Source organism: Trichosurus vulpecula, chromosome 3 (assembly GCF_011100635.1).
Source record: "Trichosurus vulpecula isolate mTriVul1 chromosome 3, mTriVul1.pri, whole genome shotgun sequence".
Classification (NCBI taxonomy): Eukaryota; Metazoa; Chordata; class Mammalia; order Diprotodontia; family Phalangeridae; genus Trichosurus; species Trichosurus vulpecula.
Genome location: NC_050575.1, coordinates 348,967,448 through 348,987,648, shown reverse-complemented (window position 1 = coordinate 348,987,648; position 20,201 = coordinate 348,967,448). Strand labels below are relative to the sequence as shown.

The 20,201-nt window shown below is 37.5% G+C and overlaps 1 protein-coding gene across 1 annotated transcript in view; it reads left to right on the top strand.

The window, feature by feature from the left end:
- CAMKMT (calmodulin-lysine N-methyltransferase) overlaps nucleotides 1-20,201 on the top strand; it is a 536,340-nt gene that overhangs the window by 15,714 nt on the left and 500,425 nt on the right. The window contains 1 exon segment of the mRNA XM_036750026.1: nucleotides 3,712-3,884. Coding sequence (XP_036605921.1) covers nucleotides 3,712-3,884 — 173 coding nt within the window.

Sequence of the window (20,201 nt, the reverse complement as noted above, 5' to 3'; positions counted from 1 at the left end):
GCTTTTAAGGAGCTTACAGTCTACATAGACTATATTTGAATACTACCAGTAATAGAGAGCTAACTGCTTTGCAAGGCAGCCTACTCCATTGCTAGATGGCTCATTGGAATTGTCCATATAAATGGTTATAGAATGTTTATATAAATGGTTATAAATTCTGCCTTTTGTTGAATTGAAGTCTATAACTTCCATTCACTTGTCATTTTCCTTGTACCAACAGAGTGCTATTTCTGTATAGGTACTTAGAAATTTTTTTGGTGTTGATTATGGTGATATGAGTGTGGTAGGTGTATATCGCTTAGTTATATATTTTTGAATTTAAAAGAGAGAAATGATGTTTAAATTGCATATTGTAAAAACAAGTGGTATTTGTGAGAATATTAAATGTAGCCAAAGTTTAATTAAAGGCTTCTCAATTGTTAGTAAACTAACTAAACTAAATTTAAACTAAACTAAAATTTAATTTAAACTAAAATTTAATTTAACTAAACTAAACTAAACTAAAATTTAAACTAAATAGCAAACAAAAATAATTAAAGAGGGTAGTTTTCATGGAGTTGAATTCAAAAGATTTGTTAAAAATCAGTATAATCTTTGTGGGGGTTGGTATGGTAGGTCCAGAGAATGAGGTTGTAATATTATGTAGACCATTCTTAAGTTCAAGAATATCCACGTCTATTCATTGTCCATGAAGGAGAAATCAAGTTGTTTAGGCTGTAGCTTGGAATCACTGTTTATTTGTTTTTCGTTCCCTGCCCTTTCTAGTTTACTTAGTAGTGGTTTCCTGTTAGCTTTCTTGAGTCTTGACATCCTTATGGGTTCCCAGGGTTCCTTTATTTAGAAAACAATGCATGGAGACCTTTCAGTTGGAGGACATCACGAAAACAGAGAACTATTGTATTGCACCCTTTCCGAGCTCTTATCCTCACTACCATTAAATAGATTTGTCAGATTTTTTCCTAAGGCTAGAAAAGAAATAACAACATGGCTCATCTGCATAGCTTAATGAATATTTGATGATTTTAAGGAACAAATGTGAAAAACAACTTTTGTACTCATTTGAAAAACTTGCACTTAAGGATATGAAATTTTCAGTTCAACCAATATTTATTAGATGTCTTGTAAGACAGCAGTAGAATGAGTTAATGTTGTTGTTGTTCAGTGTTGTTGTTTGTCCTTTGTTCTTGAAAAGGACAAATGACATCAAGAGGGTGATGTCTTGACTTTGGAATGAATTGGATATAAGTGAGGCAAAGCTGCACAAAGTCATCATCATCACTCTCTCCTCCAGGGTCCTCAAGGTCCAGTGGCAAGACAGAAGTCAAGACCACCACTAAGTATGGTGGGAGATGCAGTGGATGATATTGGCCTTTCTAAATTAAGGTCTTTCCCAGGTCTCTGTTTGAGACCATGCCCATTCAATGACTAAGGGCTAGGTAAGAGTTGAGACAAAAGATGTCTCAATTTACTATCATAAAGATATCAATCTGGGAGGGGGAAGACCCTCAGCTTTTCTGACCAGAACAGAAAACAGTTGTTATTTACACTCATTCTAAAGTCTTCAAAACCTAAACAATGAACCTCTGAAGCTTGGGTTGGGATGATTAATACAGTAACTTGTCAAAGATGTAACCAAAAGCAGATGTTATGAAAACTCCCGTCCTTTTCTTTCAGAAAGCTCAGGATACAAGTAGTAGACCCTTAAAAAACCTAAAAAATCTTGTGCTTTTATCTTATACTTCAGTGGGTCTGGGATGTCACTGATGTCACTATACTCTTCATAGCCCATTGATGACTTCTCATCCTCTGTACTTCTTGTCCTGTCTTGTACTTCAACAAATTCTTCTCAGGGGGTTGACCCAGGTACCGGGTGCCTTCCTCTGGTTGTAGCTGCCATTAGAAGATACAGGAATGCCCATCAGTTATCCTTTATTCTTACAGTATTTCTGGGCTACCTCCTTCTCTGGTTCTATATTGTTGTACATTTCTTCTATGAGAATAGGAGAATATCCTCTGGGCTGCTTCTTTTGTTCAATCTCTCCTTGATAACATGTTGCAATCCACCATGACCTGCTTTATAGCCCTTTGCAACTTAAATTCTTTTGAAACTACAGGATTCCATGACTTGAAATATGGCCCTCTGTTTCATTGTATGAATTTTATTGATTGATGTACAGGGAGGTCTTTCTATATTTGATCTTAGATGATGTGTGTTTTTCACCTCCATATAATGAAGTGCTCTCTTGTCCCTTCAGACCGCACTATGTCTCTTTTTTTGGCTGCTTCCACATATTTGACATGAATAAAACTTTTGCATTCTAGGCCAAGGACTCCTTGCTTTCTGCCAAAAATGGAGAACCAAGGTGCCTAAGAATATGGGGTAGAGAGGGCCTTCTCTTCAGCACTTCATAGTTAAGTACATAACATTTGCCTCTGTGAGGCCAATTTATTTGGAGACTCTTAATCTTTCACTCAAAAGGCATTCATTCAATCAAGAAGTATGTATTGAACATCTCTTCAGTCTGTGTGCGCTTCAGATGCAAAAAGTATCAGACAAGGGGCCAGCAATCAAAGAATTTATAGTATAACTGCTTCTGCCATACTTCCATGCTCTTTCTTTCCCAAAGTGACACACTCTGTTTTATATTGTGCTCTTAGTGTATCATCTTGTTTCTACATGTTTTATACATTGGAACTTCCCCAGGGCATGATTTTTTTCTAGAGGAGAATTTGGTATAAGATAGATTTGTTCTGGACCCAATTCAAGATGATTTAGTTACTGAAATTAATTAACTTAATTTCAATATATTATAGAGGTAGAAGGTCGTAATATAAACTATAAAATCCATAACGTAGATGGAAGTATAGTTAGTCTCTGATGTATTTATTTTGAATGTGACGTATCTTTTATGTCTTTTTATTTGGGTATTAATGTTGATTAAAGTTTCTAGAGGTCATCTTGTATAGGGAAAAAAAAAGTTTAATTTGCTTTGGATAACATCTGCCATATTACCTTATTTATGAAAATGTTTTTCAGTTCCCTTAAATATTTATTAGATGCCTACTGTGTGCAAGGTCCTATCCCAGACTCTGGAGATACAAAAAGAAATGAATGAAACAATTGTTATCTCAGAGAACTTTCCTTTTTCTATTAATATCTGTTTGCTATTTCATCATTTTTCTGTGAGGGGGTCTATTTGATTTTTGCTTTGGAATGAATGCTTTTGAATGATTTGTAAAATACTGTTTTTCCTCAGGTGAAAATTATTTAGCAAAACTTTAGAATGACCCATTTGTAAAAGGGAAATTCTCCAAAGATGTATAAATAACTTTATACTGTTCTTAGATGGCCTTCAGCATTCTTCTGTGTGGGGTAGAGAATGACCTCAAATACCTTCTATCCCTTTCTTTCTGTGTTTGTTTATGCTAAAGTGCTTCACAAAGACGAAGATCTGGATCATTCTAGGTCAGGAATACTTCTGTAACTTGCTATTTTTTAAGTTGCCTTATTCAGATTCCCCCCCACCGCCCCACCGCCCCACCCCGGTAAATTCTGCAGAGATTCTTCGAATGCTCTCAACCATTTAGCTATCATGATTGATTCTTGACTTTGGTTTTTTGCATGATGCATCTTGATTGTATAGTCTTTGAAGACTGGACTGGATATTGGGTTTATTTACTTTGAATTCCCTGTTTATTTTTATCTCAAAGGTTCTGAAGCAGAAACACTTGGATGATCACCTACGACAAATATCCGTAAGAAGATTTGAATCCTTTAAGTTGTTTTCAGTGACAGAAGTGAAAAAGGGGGAAACAGAAGATGAAGCTGGTGCCTGGGTTCAGTATACAAGTGTGTTTTATCCTGAATACAGTATTTCTTTAAGGTAATTTCTTCTTATAAATCATTTTTATCTCGCGTGAGAACAACTTTGTCAGAATCCCATTATTCATTCTGGTAATGTCCATGCATAGTTAGAGCTAACCAGCAATCTGAATCAATGCTTAGGTTTTGCAGGACGTTGTCTGATTTCATTGGATCTTACTGTGTTGCCAGTACAAAGAAAAAAAATACCCAAAATAACTCAGGGATATTTGAGGATTCCATGGGTTGCAAATCAAAAATCTTTTCCTTATAGCTTTTGATTGTGACACAAAGTGAAGTTCTCCTTGATGCAAAGAAGGCTAAAAGTGAAAACAAGATTTTTCTGAATTCCACTACTCTCCAAGTACCTGAAAATCAGGATTTTTTTTTCTTCCCTTTGACATTTCTTCATCTCCAGAATAGTGCCTCAAGAATAGAGAGAGAAAGTTCAGCTGAAAACATTGATATTGTATGAAGCAGTGGAAACAGTAGTGCCTTTTAAAATGATTATGAAAACAGAGAAGGGAACAGTTAACTGCAGTAACAAGATGTCTATTTTACTCGGTTAATTTTCTGACACAGCTGTACTGTATAATGCAACTGGAGGTGTTTAATTTTGTGTTCTGACAAGAGCATACATTTTGAAAGGGAAGGAGGAGCAGTTTTACAGGAGCTTTGTGAAGGAGAAAGATCACATTTTATGTGGAAAATATGACTGAATGAGGATAAAATAAGGTGATGATGAGTTTTTAAGAAGAAAAAAATCACCTTCACAAAGGATATCTATTCATAGTATGTGTTTTGTGATGTATTTTAATTCAAAAGAAAAAGCTAAGCTTTATAAGGCGGTTGCACTAAATACAATTTTAGGGTTTGGTAGTGCTTGGGCAAGTAGAGAAGAATATTTGGGATCTATTTTTATGATTTCCTTGTGTTACTGAAGACCAAAATTTAGAGACTTTTAATCCTTCTATAACTCTTAGTACTGATCAGGGCTTTATGTGATTGGCTTGGAGTGAGCCCTGAGAATAGGAAAGAAAATGACTGTGTTGGAAAATAGAGTCTCTGAGGAAAGATTAAAAAAAAGGAAAGGATAAGGGGCAATCAAATAATGGTTTTCAAGAATAGGACAGATTATTACAACAGAAGTTGCTGATCAGTTATTTTCTATATCAGTGGAGGAAAGAATGAGAGAAAAAGAGTATAAACTGTAGAATGGAGAATGTTAAGCTCTCAGAAAGGTTCCTCAGGGAGGTCAGTAATAATGATGATAACTCACATCAATATAGTGCTTTAAAGGTTATAGAGCACTTTTCTCAAGTATTATCCTTCTTTTACTGATGAAGAAACTGAAGCTCAGAGGGGCTAAGAATCTGAGTCATAATCATGCAGTGAATGATTTCTGGAGCCCGAGCTTGAACTTGGGGCTCCTGACTTCAAGGAGACACTCCTTTCACTCATCCATGCTGCCTCCCTAATGGATGTGGACTCTCCATCCCAGGATGCATTTTAAAATCGTCACTGATCTACTTGAGATAATTTAAGTACAGTGATTCTGGGAAGCAAGGTCTAGGTTAAATAGCCTCACTCATTACAACAAAATAATTCCTTGTAATGTGTAATCTTTAGTACCGTACCAAACTAGTTACTCAGTGAATATTTTTTAAATGAATAAAATTCTGTGCTGTGCGATATAAATATTGTACTTTACAGAAGTTTTTGCTTCGAAATTCTGCCAAGATAACCTTTGCTTTTTGTGTGTTGTTGTAGAATTCTAGAAAACAGGACTGAGAATCAGAAGATAATGATAATTATGGGAAGTAACTAAGTTACTTAATTTGACTGAGCCTCAGTTTCCTAATCCAGTAAAAGGAGATATGATGGTAGTAACTCACATTTATACAACAGGGTAAAATTTGTAAAAATACTTTTCCCACAATAATTGTGTGGGGTGGTTAGTACATAGTTTATCAACCCCATTTTATAGATGTAAAAACTACAACTCGCAGTTTAAATTATTTTCCCAAAGTCACAGAACTCCCAAGTGTTACAGCCAGGATTTAAACCCAGGCCTCCTGGCCCAAAGCTTACAAGCCCTCAAAATTTCACCTTGCTCGTAACTTTACCCTCATAGAGTTATTGTTAAGTGTCAAATGAGATAATGCATGTTAAAATACTATGTAAACTGTGGCACTCTATATAAATGCATTAATATTACTGTTGCTCCTTCTTTCCGTCTGAGATGTCCTCCAGTGTACTCTGTATTTGTGTGGTGTGGATGTACTTGTTTGCATATGGTCAGCCCCATTAGAATGTGAGCCCCTTAGGGTAGGGACAGTGTTTTTGCCTTTATTTCCTCAACACTAAGCACAGTCTCTCACACAAAGTAAATGTTTAATAATGCTTGCCGCTTGAATGCTGTCCTTATTAGTTAACTTCATAATCAATGGCATGATTCTTCAGACTCTAACCAAGGCCAACTGCTTATGATTAAACAAACAAAAGCAAAAACCTGTTCATTTTTGTCAATCAAGATGAGGGCAGATATGGGAGGGTGGGGTGCCCTTGTCAGGGTGGCAGGTGTCATGAAGTTGAGAGGGATAACTAGTGTTTTGATCAGAGTCAGGATCTAGAAAGATCTCTGCAGTTCAGAATTATGGGTCAAATCTAATGAGCTGGAGTGTATTAGGAATAAATATGAAGTCCAACACTCAGGTGAGTTCATTTCGGTCAACAATCATTTGTTGACTTCCGACTTGGCATACAAGATACAGTGATACAGGATAGATCAAATCTAATGAGCTAGCATATATTAGGCATAAATATAAAGGCCTACACTTGGGTTAGTTCAATGCAGTCAACAATCATTTATTGACTTCCCACTTGGTGTAAGTCACAGTGATACAGAAAGACAAGACACAGTATAGTCCCTGCCAATAAGGAAATTACATTCCCCTAGAAGAAAAAGCATATTCATGGATAAATACAAAATATGACAAAGGTAAATGCCAAGTGTTTTTGGTTAAAATGATAACCTGCACACATTGCAGTCTCAGTAAAGTATGGCTAGACAGGAAACTGCAAACACAGTAGGAATCAACAGTGTGACTTGGCAGCCCTGCCAAAACCTGGATTAACAGAGACATAGTATATAGAAGAAGGGAAGTTATAGGGCTGCTGTACTCTACTCAGCCTTAATCCACAGCCGGAGTATTTGTGTTTAGCTCTGGGCACCACGTTTTGAGTAAGGTGTTGACAATCTGCTTCACGTCCACAACAGAACAACCAAGATGGCAAGAGAAGATTCCATATTAAGATCAGTTTAGGGGACTGGGGATATTTAGACTGGGAAGGAGAAGAGAGACGTGTATCAAATTATACACATACACACATATACATACATACATATATATATATATATATATATATATACACACACACATACATATATACACTACTTGGTAGACTTTAAAGCACTATATAAATGTTAGCTATTATTATTATTATTATTATACAAAATAAAAAATGATCTGACAGCAAGGAATTTACATTCTACTTGTGGGAGAATATAACATATATATATGTATAGATATAGATATAGATATATATATAGATAGATAAGCACAATTTGAGGAGGGAGACAATACTTTTAGCTTAGTTTACCAGCCATGGCTTCATAGAAGAGTTGGTATTTAAACTCAGTCTGAAAAGAAGAGAAGAATTCAGAAAATGTTGGTAGAGCAGATTGTAGCTCCACTTGACTAGAATGTAGCATGTGTAAAAAGAAGGAATAGAAAATAAGATTGGCAAAATTATAAGGAAAGTAGAAAACCAGGAAAAAATTTTTGCAACAAGTATCTCTGATAAAGTCCTCATTTCTTAAATATAGAGAACTGAGTCAAATTTATAAAAATACAAGTCATTCCCCAATTGATAAATGGTCAAAGGATATGAATAGACAGTTTTTAGACAAAGAAATCAAAGCTATCTATAGTCATGTGAAAAAATGCTCTAAATCACTATTGATCAGAGAAATACAAATTAAAACAACTCTGAGGTACCACCACACACCTATCAGAGCGGCTAATATTACAAAAAAGGAAAATGTTGGATGTTGGAGGAGATATGAGAAAACTGGGGTGCTAATGCACTGTTGGTGGAGTTGTGAACTGATCCAACCATTCTGGAGAGCAATTTGGAACTATGCCCAAAGAGCTATAAAACTGTGCATACCCTTTGATCCAGCAATATCACTGCTAGGTCTTTATTCCAAAGATATGCAAAAAAGGGGAAAAACCTATTTGTACAAAAATATTTATAGTAGCTCTTTTCGTGGTGGCTAAGAATTGGAAATCAAAGGGATGCCAGTCAGTTGGGGAATGGCCAAACAAGCTATGGTTAATGATTGTAATGGAATATTATTATGCTATAGGAAATGACAAGCAGGATGATTTCAGAGAAACCTGAAAAGACTTACATGAGCTGATGCAAAATGAAGTGAACGGAACAGGAGAATGTTATACACAGTAACAGTAATTGTTTGATCAAAAACTTTGAATGACTTAATGTTCTCAGCAATACCATGATCTAAGACAATACCAAAGGACTAATGATGAAGCCTACTCTCTGCCTCCAGAGAAAGAACTGACATTGAGTGAATATAGACTGAAGCATGCTATTTTTCACTTTCTTTCTTTTTTTTCTTCTCTTTGAGTCTTGTTAATATGGAAATGTTTTATATAATTGTACATGTATAACCTTTATCTGATTGCTTACCACCTCAGTATATCATTAAGGCAAAATTCATGAATTCGAAGAGGACCATAAGCATGCCTGAATGATTCAGAATCACAGGATATAATGAATTCTCTAGGTAGAAGGCAGAGGAAGTATGACATTTATTTGGACTCCAAAGGATCAGATCCAAGGACCAATGCCCCCAGTTCGATATCTTGGCAACAGCATTCCAAAACCAATAAGCCCACCTCACTATAGTAACGAGGAGGTTACAACAAAATATAGCTGCAAGCCAGACCATATTTGTGCTTCCCCTCAATGCTAGGGCCGTCCTATAAGAAGATCACTCACAAATCTAGGTCCCTGCTCAGCACTCTCTCCTGTGGCTCCTCTGACTCCAGGTTCCAAAACTCCCTCTTGTGTTCAGCACTCTCCTCTCTGCATGCTCTGGAAGCTGGCCCTCGGCTTCTGAATCCTGTGCTCTCAGTCCTGAGTCCTCAGTGTCTCAGCTTCTTGCTTTGTTGAGGGTGAAAAATCCAGGGATTTGGGAATCCCAAAACTAAAGTTCCCAGGACTGGAGTTCCCGGTGGAGGGGGAGTGCCCCTCAAGGACCAGAGTACTGCAGAGGGTCAGGCTCTAATCAGACCTCCCTCTGGCCCCACCTGAAGCCCCACTTAAGCCTATTCAATGGGCAGGGAAAGATCTTTTCACTTACTGATTGGCTTTACACTCATGCAGGGGGAAGGGTTGGAAGGAAGGGAGAGAGAGAATTTGGAACTGAAAGCTTTAAATAAAAATGTTTTAAAAACCCCAGTAACAATAGGAAATGTGGTTTTTAATCCAATTTCATAGGATATAATCTCAAATTTTTGAAGTACTTATATTTTCCATTATGTCAATCAATAAAGTCATGTACTTCATGAGAAAAAAAAAAAGAAAAGAAAGTTGGAAAGGTAGATTGGAGACCTTAAATACCAGAATCCCTTAAATACCAGAAATTACTGAGTGGGCAATGGGCTGTTATTAAATGTTTTTGAGGCTTGTGATCCTTGTGTGACACTATCAGTGCCTTAGTAAGATAGTTTTGGTAGTCATGGAAAAGATGAACTTATTTGTAAATGGAATTGATGTTCTTTTATCCAGTTCAATCCAGTAAACATTTATTAAGCACCTACTGTATGCTGGAACTGTGCTTTGCACTGGGGATACAGTTACTATAAAGGAAGACAGTCCCTGCCCTCAAGATGCTTACAGTCTAACATGGGGAGCGGAGACAGTATACAAAAGGAAGCAAGAGAGCAGGAGTGGAAATAGGGGGGACACCAAGGGGTGGGTACTCAATGATGGGGCATCTTGTTTCATGGACTTGAAACCAGGCAAAGTAGCAGATGCAGAATGGAGTGAGACCAAAAGTTCAGTTTCTCCCCTCTATAAAGGAAGGCATTGCTAGTAGTTTATTTATATCCTGTTTTTGACATTGATAACTTATTTAAATAGGTCCATTTATCCTTTAGTATATTTAAACAATAATTATAATTGCATACCATATCTTCTATTTCATTTTTATTCCTCTAGCTTTGTATTAATTTTTCTCTTTGCTCCAAAAAGTTAGTGATATGACTCACACAGACAACTGATTCAGGAATTACTGTTATATCAGCAAATAGTTTTTTGCTCATAAAAACAGTGAATTTCATTTTTTGTGATTTAGTGCTTATCATGCCCAGTACCTTCTGACGCATTTCTCAAAGAAAGTATTCAAGATGTGTAGGCATGATGAGGTTTCTGGGTGGCTCATATTTGGTATTTTTCATTCCTTAGCCTTGATTCAATTTCTCTTAAATTTTTCACCATTCTTTCCTATATCTGCCTTGCTTTGGAGCCATCAAGTATCAAGTATATGCTGATTTACTTTGGAGGGTCCTACAGAATCTTGAGAGGTTGCATGCATACTGGATAGGGGACTGGCCTCTGAGCCACAATGACCTGCATTGACATTCTGCCTTCACACACAATGACTGTATGATTCTAGGCAAGTCACTTTTTCTCTCAATGCTCCTGTCAAATCCGTATTGCAGAACAGTTGATGATTCGCATTGATTGAAGGGAATTTGATCACTAGGGAGCTCCCTAAACCAATGAAATCACAAGTTTAGGCTCCCTCCTGTCCCCAATAAAAGTTGTTTAGCATGGTGCCCTGAGGGAAAGGCCAGGGGTAGCATGTGAAATGTGGTTTCACTACCAGAGTCTGTACCACTATCTCCCCTTAGACCTTGGCAGAGGTAGCTCAGGACCATGTACCCAAGAGCCTGTACCCCTCAGACACCAGCCCTGCTTCCACCCTGTAGCCATCATTCAGTAAAACAGTCTTTATGTGGCATTTGCCCATTCAGATGCTATGGTCTCCAACCTCCTTAGTAGCCACAGCTACTAGAAGATCCTGAAAGGCCAGTCCTTGGTATCATCAGATAATTCAGTATCAGAAACTGATATGATTTCATCAATGAAAATAAGATACATTGCCATCTGTTTTGCCATGGCACTGTGAAAACCACTAGGCCTTTCCATCCAACTTGTAGTTGAAACCTCTTATATAGATTGTTTCCCTCTATTAGACTATGAGTTCCTTGACAGCAGTGACTGTAATATTTCTGTTTCTTTTTGTAGTGCTTAGTGTAATAGTGGGTACATAGTAAGTGCTTAATAAATGCTTTTTCATTCATTCATTTAATGATATAATTTCTTTACCTCTTTATTTCTTGTAACAGATGGTGATACATAAGCTTTAATTACTTTCATGATAGTCTTTTTTACAAATAATTATTATGAGCATTGCAATATATGAAATGATCAAATGACCTGTGAAATGATGTTTTTTGCTCCTTTTGGATGCACAATTAAATCAACTCTGCCAGCTCCTTTATTTGCCTCTCCAAGGAGAAGCTGTGCAACTTCTTTTTTCTCATTTTGTTTATGGTCAAAATGTCAAGATTGCTGTCATTCAGTTTTTCTAGTGATATATCCATTTGTTGGTCATTGGACAAAGATGTTAAATGCTTACCATACTAATATTTAAGTGAATGGTCACAGACAGCCTAAAAATTGTGTGATTCTTATGCCCTTTTCTGATACTTTACCTTCACTTCAGAAGTGGAAAGGGGACACACAAGACTGTGTTGCCATGGCCTTGACAATTGACAATCTACTGGTAAAGAACTTTTATGTTCTTAGCTGGGCTGGTTCTTGAAAAAGAAGACATAGTCTGTTGATCGTACCATACTCTTACCATACTCAAAAGCCTCTTTAGCATATTCTCTGCCCTTTGGAACCCTGAGCTACCAGGAGGATTTTGAGGCACGAGAACCAATTTAGCAGAGTTATCCAATGAAATATTTAAAGGTAAAGCTGGAAGGAAAAAATAATAGAAGAAATATAGAGAGCTGCAAAGATCTTTATTTCAACCTCTTTTCACCATCAAGGACAGGAGAGCCACCACCCTTAAACTTATAGGGGAGGTAGAAATTGTACTGAAAAGAAGAGAGATAGGAAAATCCCCTGGATGGGGCCAGGGGGCAGGACCTCCTAGTATAAAGAAGAGGTCCAAATGGGAGTGACACAATTATGAAGTCATTTAGACATCTCAGTGCATCACAAAGGGGTGTGGGAAAAAGGGAACATCAATAACAACTTGTATGTCTACTTTCCCATCCATATAATTTTACATAAGATTAATTAAATCTTTGATGAATTAGAAGGTAGACATTTTCAAGGGATATTTTATAGAAGACTAGAGGTTTATCATTACACGGAAGTAGGTAGCACCTACTTCCCAGGGTTGCTGTGAAGATTAAAGGAAATGATAGTTGTAAAGTGCTTAGTACAGTACCTAGTATCTAGGAGGTGCTTAATAAATGCCTGTTTCTTTTCTTCTTACACAGTTGGCCAAAAGATATGAAAAATACAAGATCTTGCTATGTTTACTGTTAGTGGACTCCACAAAGCATTTGATTCCTTAGAATAAAACAGTGCCATCAAAGATTTCCTGCAGCAGGGTATTTTTCTACATGTTTCAAAACCATACAAGATTCCTGGAAAGATAAAACAATAGAGATAACTTTATTCTGGGAAACATGTTAGCCAGAGGTGTGGATCATTATTGTGGAAGAGAGCCAGCACAGAAGCCGAGTCAAGGAGGGATCCCTTGTAGATGGGGGCAGGGGGTCGACCAGATGATTTTGTTTGTGGATGACATTCTGCTGAATGCATCAAACCTAGGACACTGCAGAGCCTCCTGGATGAGATCCATGATCATTTTGCACTGGAAATGTCAGAACAAAAATAGCTAACAGGGAGTTGATCCCCCCAAATAAAATAAAGAGGTCACTTAGTAGCCCTTCATGATTCTGTGTCACTGACCTATATGGGCTCACAGCCTTAAGTACTTAAAGAACCAAGCATGTAGATGCTAAGCCACTGTCAGTGAGACTTGAAATATCATGGATAACAAGAGAAAGTGCTATAGGGCTAGAGAAGAGTGATTGTTCCAACTTTCAAACAAAGAAAAAAAGGAATAAAGCAGAATCTGCAAATAAAGACCAGGGAACTTGACTTCAATTCCTTGCAAAATTCTACATTATGTTAAATTTTTTTTACATAAAAGGCATTTTATTCTTAATCATTTATTTTTATCTCAAAAATGATAGTACTCAAATAAAAAGCAGGTATTTAGCAATATAATTTGCTCATTACAGATTTTTAAAAGCTCGCACATTGCTAGTTTGATTTTTAATATTGATGTTTGCACTTTTGGTAAGCATTATAAAGATTTGGGCAGTGAATATAAAATGCTCTCAGAAAAGACTTTTGCTCTTGTTCCTATTCATGAGATGTGGGAGCAATGGGTGGATTTTGCAAAGAAGAAAATTTAGGCTTAATATAAAAAATATCCTAAAAATTAGAGCCTTCTAAAAGTAGAATTGGTGGCTTTGGAAGGTAGTGTCCTCAATGGAAGTCCTTAAGCAGAAGCTGGATGACCATTTGTTGGATATATTATTGCAGGATTGCCTTTCAGATGTGGTTTGGATTAAATGGTTGGTGAAATCCTGCCTCACTTTAAAGTTCTGTGATTCTTATTCAAAAGAGTTTGCCCTAAATATTTTCTCTAGAAAAATTTTAGTGGATGAAGAATGCCTGTTCACGCAATATGCAATTGAATAGACAACCACTAGAGCTCATCCATTAGAGCTTGGATAGACATTGCCGATGGACAAGTGGGTCCCAGAATTAAGTAGGAGATTGTCTTTGGGAGATTGCCAAATTCCCTTGATGACCTCAGACTTTTACCTGTAACAGAAGCTGATCTTTTAAAAATATAAATGTTCTTTTGTTGTATAGCTGTGAGTCACAGAATACTAATGGTCTGCTAGGTTCCATCAAATTAGAAAGACCTGATCTAGGTTGGTGTCATATGAATGAAAATAAAAGGATGGTAGGAAAGAGATTTTGTGGAACATTGGATAAGGGAGAAGAATTAATGCTCACTTAAGGTTTCAGGCCAGATTATGAGCCTAGGAGTAATGTTGGTGCCTTCAGCAGAGTTGGAGAAATTGGAAGGAAGAGTAAGTTTAGGTAGGAAGATGATGAATTCACTTTTGGACCTTTGAGGTGCTAATGGAATATCCAGGTGGAAACATTCAACAGGTAGTTGGAGATTAGATCTCAATAAGAATTCATGAGAGAGAATTAGTACTCTGTGTAAGATCCCAGGAGTCAGCTGTATGATGATTGAACATAGGCAATGGATGAGATCAGCAAAATCATGGCTATAGAGGAAAAAATAAAAGAGAGCCCTTGACACAAAGTCAAAGAGAACTTAAAAACTAGGTTTGCAAGTATCCTAGGATATATCCTGTCTCTCCTGTGTACATGAACATAGTAAATCACTACAGAGCAAATAGCAGGAATTTAAAAATCTAAAATGAGAAGGTTGATTTATGAGTGACCCCTAAAGTTCTTTACTAGCAAAACTTTCCTGGCCCTTTGATACTTTACCATTATCTTCATGTATAAGAGGCTCTTTTGTCATCAAAAGGATACATGTAGAAAAAGCTGCCTTTAGCTGATTTATCATTAGAGATGTTTATACAAAAAAAACTGAGCTATTTGTCCTGCTCTCTCCAGACTACTTCTTGGTCTTGTATAGAGGCTACTTATAGCTAAATCCTAGGATTATTTTTTTCCCCTAAACCCTACCTTTCATTTTGGTGTAATAGGAATTTACATGTTATGGCTGCTCTAGAGTACCTCTATTGTATTGGGTCCTGTAGAAGTGCTTGTGGTATTCATTCATAAATGTATACATGTCTCAGGTACATAAAAAGCTGAGAGGCCTGAACTGTCCTCCATTCTTTGTATAGGACTTCCGTTGCTATGACGACTGCTGAATTAAAAGGCTGGCACTCTTGACTTTGTGCTTGTCCTGGGCGTGTAGAATGGGCCAGAAGTCAAGAATGGCATTGTCTTTGACTGTGGTACATCTTTCTAATACAAAAAGCCCACTGCAGTAAAACCACCACGAGCTTCTTTAGGGAAAAAAATAAACCCCCAAGGGCCACGTTCTTCAGCTGTAGGGTGCACGTAAATCATGGCATATGCCGTGTGGATTCTCAGGTAATACAGGCTAGTGACAGATAGGGAGGAATTGTGTATAAAGTCAGTTGGATGGCATGAAGATTACGTAACTGCAACCTATCCTAGGTACAGTTCTTACATCAGAAAGTGAGAATTTTGTCCTTAGAGAAGATGTAAAGCTATGCTAGTAGTAATTGTAGTAGCTGTAGCAGTAGTGGTAGTAGTAGTGGTAGTAGTAGTAGTAGTAGTAGTAGTAGTAGTAGTAGTAGTAGTAGTAGTAGTAGTAGTGGTAGTAGCAGCAGCAGCAGCAGTTGTAGTTGTAGTCATAGTCATAGTAGTAGTTACTTGGTGATTGTTGTAGAAGAATGAGTGTTAGTAAACGTTTTTGTAGTCCCTGTTGTCTCCTCAGTCTAATACCTCTAGATATGAGTCAGGTGCCATTAAAATATATGCTACTTTTATGTAGAAAATGGGAAGGATTGCCTATTTAGATAGATTTTCATGCAGTTACGATTTTGTGCGTGTGAAGTTACACTCTAGATCTGGGTGAGCACTGTTTGGTTGGCTTTGCTTAAAAACCTTAGACTATTGTGGCAGCTGGTTTAAAACTTTCCGTACAATTTTTTTCTACATGGAAGCCTCATTGTTGACCAGAGGTGATCCTGGGCTCTTAAAGGCTGTGACGAGCTCTAGTGGAGTCTATCAAGCTAGAAGGGCTTTGAGTACAGCCCTAGTGATGAACAGCCTGGCTAGGTTTGGCCTAATTACCCAATTGACTGCAAGGTAATGAATTTTTTAACACCATAGCAACTCTTGAAAGCCAAGATGCGGAAGAGCTATAATCTCTGTTGGGAGAGAGAGTATCTATGTGAGTTATAAGTCCTTGGAATGTGTTCTTGTATACTCATAGGTGGTAACCACTTACTATGGGACTGTGGATGTGGAAGGAGCTGGAAGTGTCCTTGGAGATCTCTTAGTCTAAGCCCCTCAGCTATAAATGCCCAAAGACATGAAATGATTTTCCCAATATCTCATGGCTGTTGTGCAGCAGAACTGAGATTTGAACCCATCATTTCATTCCAAATTTAGTGCAGTTTCTACTAGACCATCCTGCTTCCTGCTCCCTCTAAGTGACTGATAAAGATCGCTTTCTAAGACTGATAAAAATCTCTCTTTAAAGCATTTTTTAAAAATGCTTTTAGAAGAGTTCTGTGAGTCTGTGAGAATGACCTTAGAATAGAGATTTTCAGTTTTTCTTCTATAACCATTCTTCAACCCTCCATGTCATACATTCCTTCTCCCTTACCCCCATCTTTTATTTTTAGCCCCTAGCTTTATAGTCACAGTATCTTTAGGCACCACCCATTTGCTTTTTCTTTTTCTTTTTCTTAGTTCATTCCTTTGACTTCATGGCTGAGGAAAGCTCCTCTATCAATGATTTGTTTGGGCAGCTGAGAAGTTTATTTGCCCAGGGTTGTACAGCCAATGTGTGGGACTTGAACTCAGGTTTTTCTTAACTACAAGGCCATCTCTCACTACCCATTTCCTTTTAACCCTGCCTTTTAATTCTTAGTATTTTGAGGTGCTAGGGCTTTTTTTCCCCTTTCTTCTTCAATTCACCCTCAGACTTTCTTCAAATAATTTTCAGTCTCTGTTATTTGACCATTAATCTTTGTACTTTAGACCACCTTGGAGGGATTGTATAAAACCTTAGATTGTGTGTGTGTGTGTGTGTGTGTGTGTGTGTGTGTGTGTGTGTGTGTTTATATATCCCTGGTTGACATAGGAGAAAGGAATCCGGTTAATGTCAATTAAAGGCCTTTGAAACACTGATCTGTAGCTAATAGCTACTATTTATATAGCACTTTAAACACATTAATGTTTGTAAAACACTTTACAAATATTACTTTGTCTTCATAATAACCATGGGAGGTACATATTCTTATTACCCCCATTTTACAGTGGAGGAGTCAGAAAAAGGTTAAACAACTTGCCCAAGGTGTCATAGCTAGTAAAAGCTGAGGTGGGATTTGAGCTTGGATCTTCTTGAATCTGGGTCCAGTGCTCTATACCCCATGTCACCTAGAGAGAAAGTCTAATGCAATAATACTAGTAATAACCAGTATTTATATAGCCCTTACTATGTACCAGGCACTGTAATAAGAACTTTATAAATATTACCTTATTTGAGATAAAATTGAAGTGAAGATTTGAAATTCTCATATAGCTGGTAAAAATTTAACTTCATTTGATATTAAGTACCACTACTGTAAACACAACACTGCTGAAACTTGTAGAGATAATGTCAAAAAAGTCTTTTCCTTATGTTCATTGCCACCTTAACTTTATAGATCAGGCACGACATAGTCAGTTGAAAGCTTGAAGGCAGAGAGGCTTATAGAATTGACACTTTAGTGAAGAAGGTGATTCAGGGAACAATGAACAGTCCTTGACTTTGTGACTAATGGTATAGCTGAAAGAAGCTTCCTTACTGAGGAATAAAACTGGTGCTTTGCACCAAACTGTATTTACTGAAGAGAATGATGCTAGGCTGTATTATCCTCCCATCTTTCTCTTCATCACTCCAAGCCTCTGTCCATCAATTCCTTCTCTCTATTCATCCCTCCCTTCCATCCATGCACCTCTCCATCCATGTATCTATAGCTGTGTACCTCCATGTTTATGTAGCAATTAATGAACAAATATTTACTAAACTCTTAATATGTGTAAGACACTGTGCTATGCATTGGAGAAAACAAATACAAGGATGAGACAATCCCAGCTTTCAAAGAGCTTGCTTTCTATTGGGAGAGATAAGGACATATATAATGTTATGCAGCATAAATGTAGGGTCAGTAACACTAATGCATTGTTGGCGGAATTGTGAACTGATCCAACCATTCTAGAGAGCAATTTGGAACTATGCCCAAAGGGCTATAAAACTGTGTATACCCTTTGACCCAGCAATAATACTACTAGGGCTGTATCCCAAAGAGATCAGAGGAAAAGGACCTATGAGTACACACATTTATAGCAGCTCTTTTTGCGGTGCCAAAGAATTGGATATTGTGGGAATACTCATCAATTGGGCAGTGGCTGAACAAGTTGTCGTGTATGATAGTGATGGAATACTATTATGCTATAAGAAATGGTGAGCAGGATGCTTTCAGAAAACCTGGACATATGCGAACTCATGCAAAGTGAAATGAGCAGAACCAGGAGAGCATTGTACCCAGTAACAGTAATATTATACAGTGATCAGTTGTGAATGACTTAGCTAATCTGAGCAATCCAATGATCCAAGACAATTCTGAAGGATTTATGATGAAAAATGCTATCTCTTACCAGAGAAAGAACTGATAGAGGCTGAATGCAGACTTTTTAAACTTTCTTTTTTTACTCTTTTTTTTGGGGGGGGGGTCTGTGTTTTCTTTTGTAACATGGCTAATAATGGAAATATGTTTTGCGTGATTACACATGTATAACCTTTATCAAATAGGGGAAAGGCAGGAAGGAGGGATAGAATTTAGAACTCAAAATTTTTAAAAAAGAATTAATTTTTTTACATGTAAGTCAGAAAAATTAAAAAGTCAATAAATACAAATACACACACATACATATTTACATACATACATACATATATAGCACAGAAATACAAGATAGCTTGAGAGGGAGGGTACTACTAGCAGTTGGGGTGAAATGTGGGGCAGAGATGAGGAAAGGCTTCATGCAGAAGATGGTACTTGAATTACACCATAAAGGAAGAGAGACTCTGAATTGGAGTAAGGAGAGAATGTACTCCAGGCCTGTGGGACAGACATTGCAAAGGCCAGAGATGACAGATGTAGTGTTCTGTGTGAGAAATCTAGTTTTGCTGGATTGCAGAGTACAGGAAAGGGAGTGATATACAATGAGACTGGAAAGATAGTCTGGTGCCAGATTGTGTAAGGATTTAAAAGCTTAGCAGTGGAGTTTATATTTGATCCAGGAAGTAAAAAGAAGCCACTGGAGCTGATTGAGTTGTGGAGTCACATGGTCAGATCTGGGCTTAAAGAAAACCACTTTGGCAGCAGTGTGTAGGATGAGCTGGTGTGGTAAGAGTCTTGAGGCAGCAAGTCCAATTAGGTGGCTTTTGCAATAATCTAGTGAAGAGCTATTGAGGACCTGAATGAATGTGTAGCTATATGAGTGGAGAGAAGGGGTCAGAGGTGAGAGATGTTATAAAGGTAGAAACGGCAAGGTTTGGTGACTGAGTATGTGGAGTGATGGAGAGGGAGGAGGGCAGAAAGGTATTGCCTTCAAGAGAAATAGGAAAGGTGGAAAGATAGGAGGGTTTTAAAGGAAAGACAGTGCATTGGTTTGAAAGGTTTCTGGGACATCCAATTTGAAATAAATGTCTAGTAGACAATCGGTCTTTCAGGATAAAAATCTGGGAGATAGATTGAGGCTGGCTATCCACAGCTGTCTGCTTACATATGATAGTTAAAGCCATGGCATGGATGCTATTACAAAGAGAGAATATAGAGCGAGAAGAGGACCCAGAGCAGAGGTTTGGGGAAGACCCAGAGTTAGGGGTGTGACAGGGATGATGATCCAGCAGAAGGGATGAGAAAACTCTCACAAAGGGAGGCAAACCAGGAGAGAGCAGTGTCTAGCAAATTCAGAGAGGAGAGGGGATTCAAAAGGAGAGAGTGATTAACTGGGTCATATGCATCTGATGGTGAATTAAGACTAAGGAAAGGCTCTCAGATTTGACAGTGAAGAGAGCATTGGTAATTCTTCAGAGAACAGTTTCAGCAGCATGATGAAGTTCAGGAAAGGAAGTCAAAGCAGCAAGTGTAGAGTGTCAAGGAGTTTGATCAAGAAAAGGAGGAGAGATTTAGGAGCATACCTTGAGGAGATTGTTGGGATCAGGGATGGTTTTTTAAGGATGGGAGAGACTTGGGTATGTTTGAAGGCAGTAGGGGAGAAA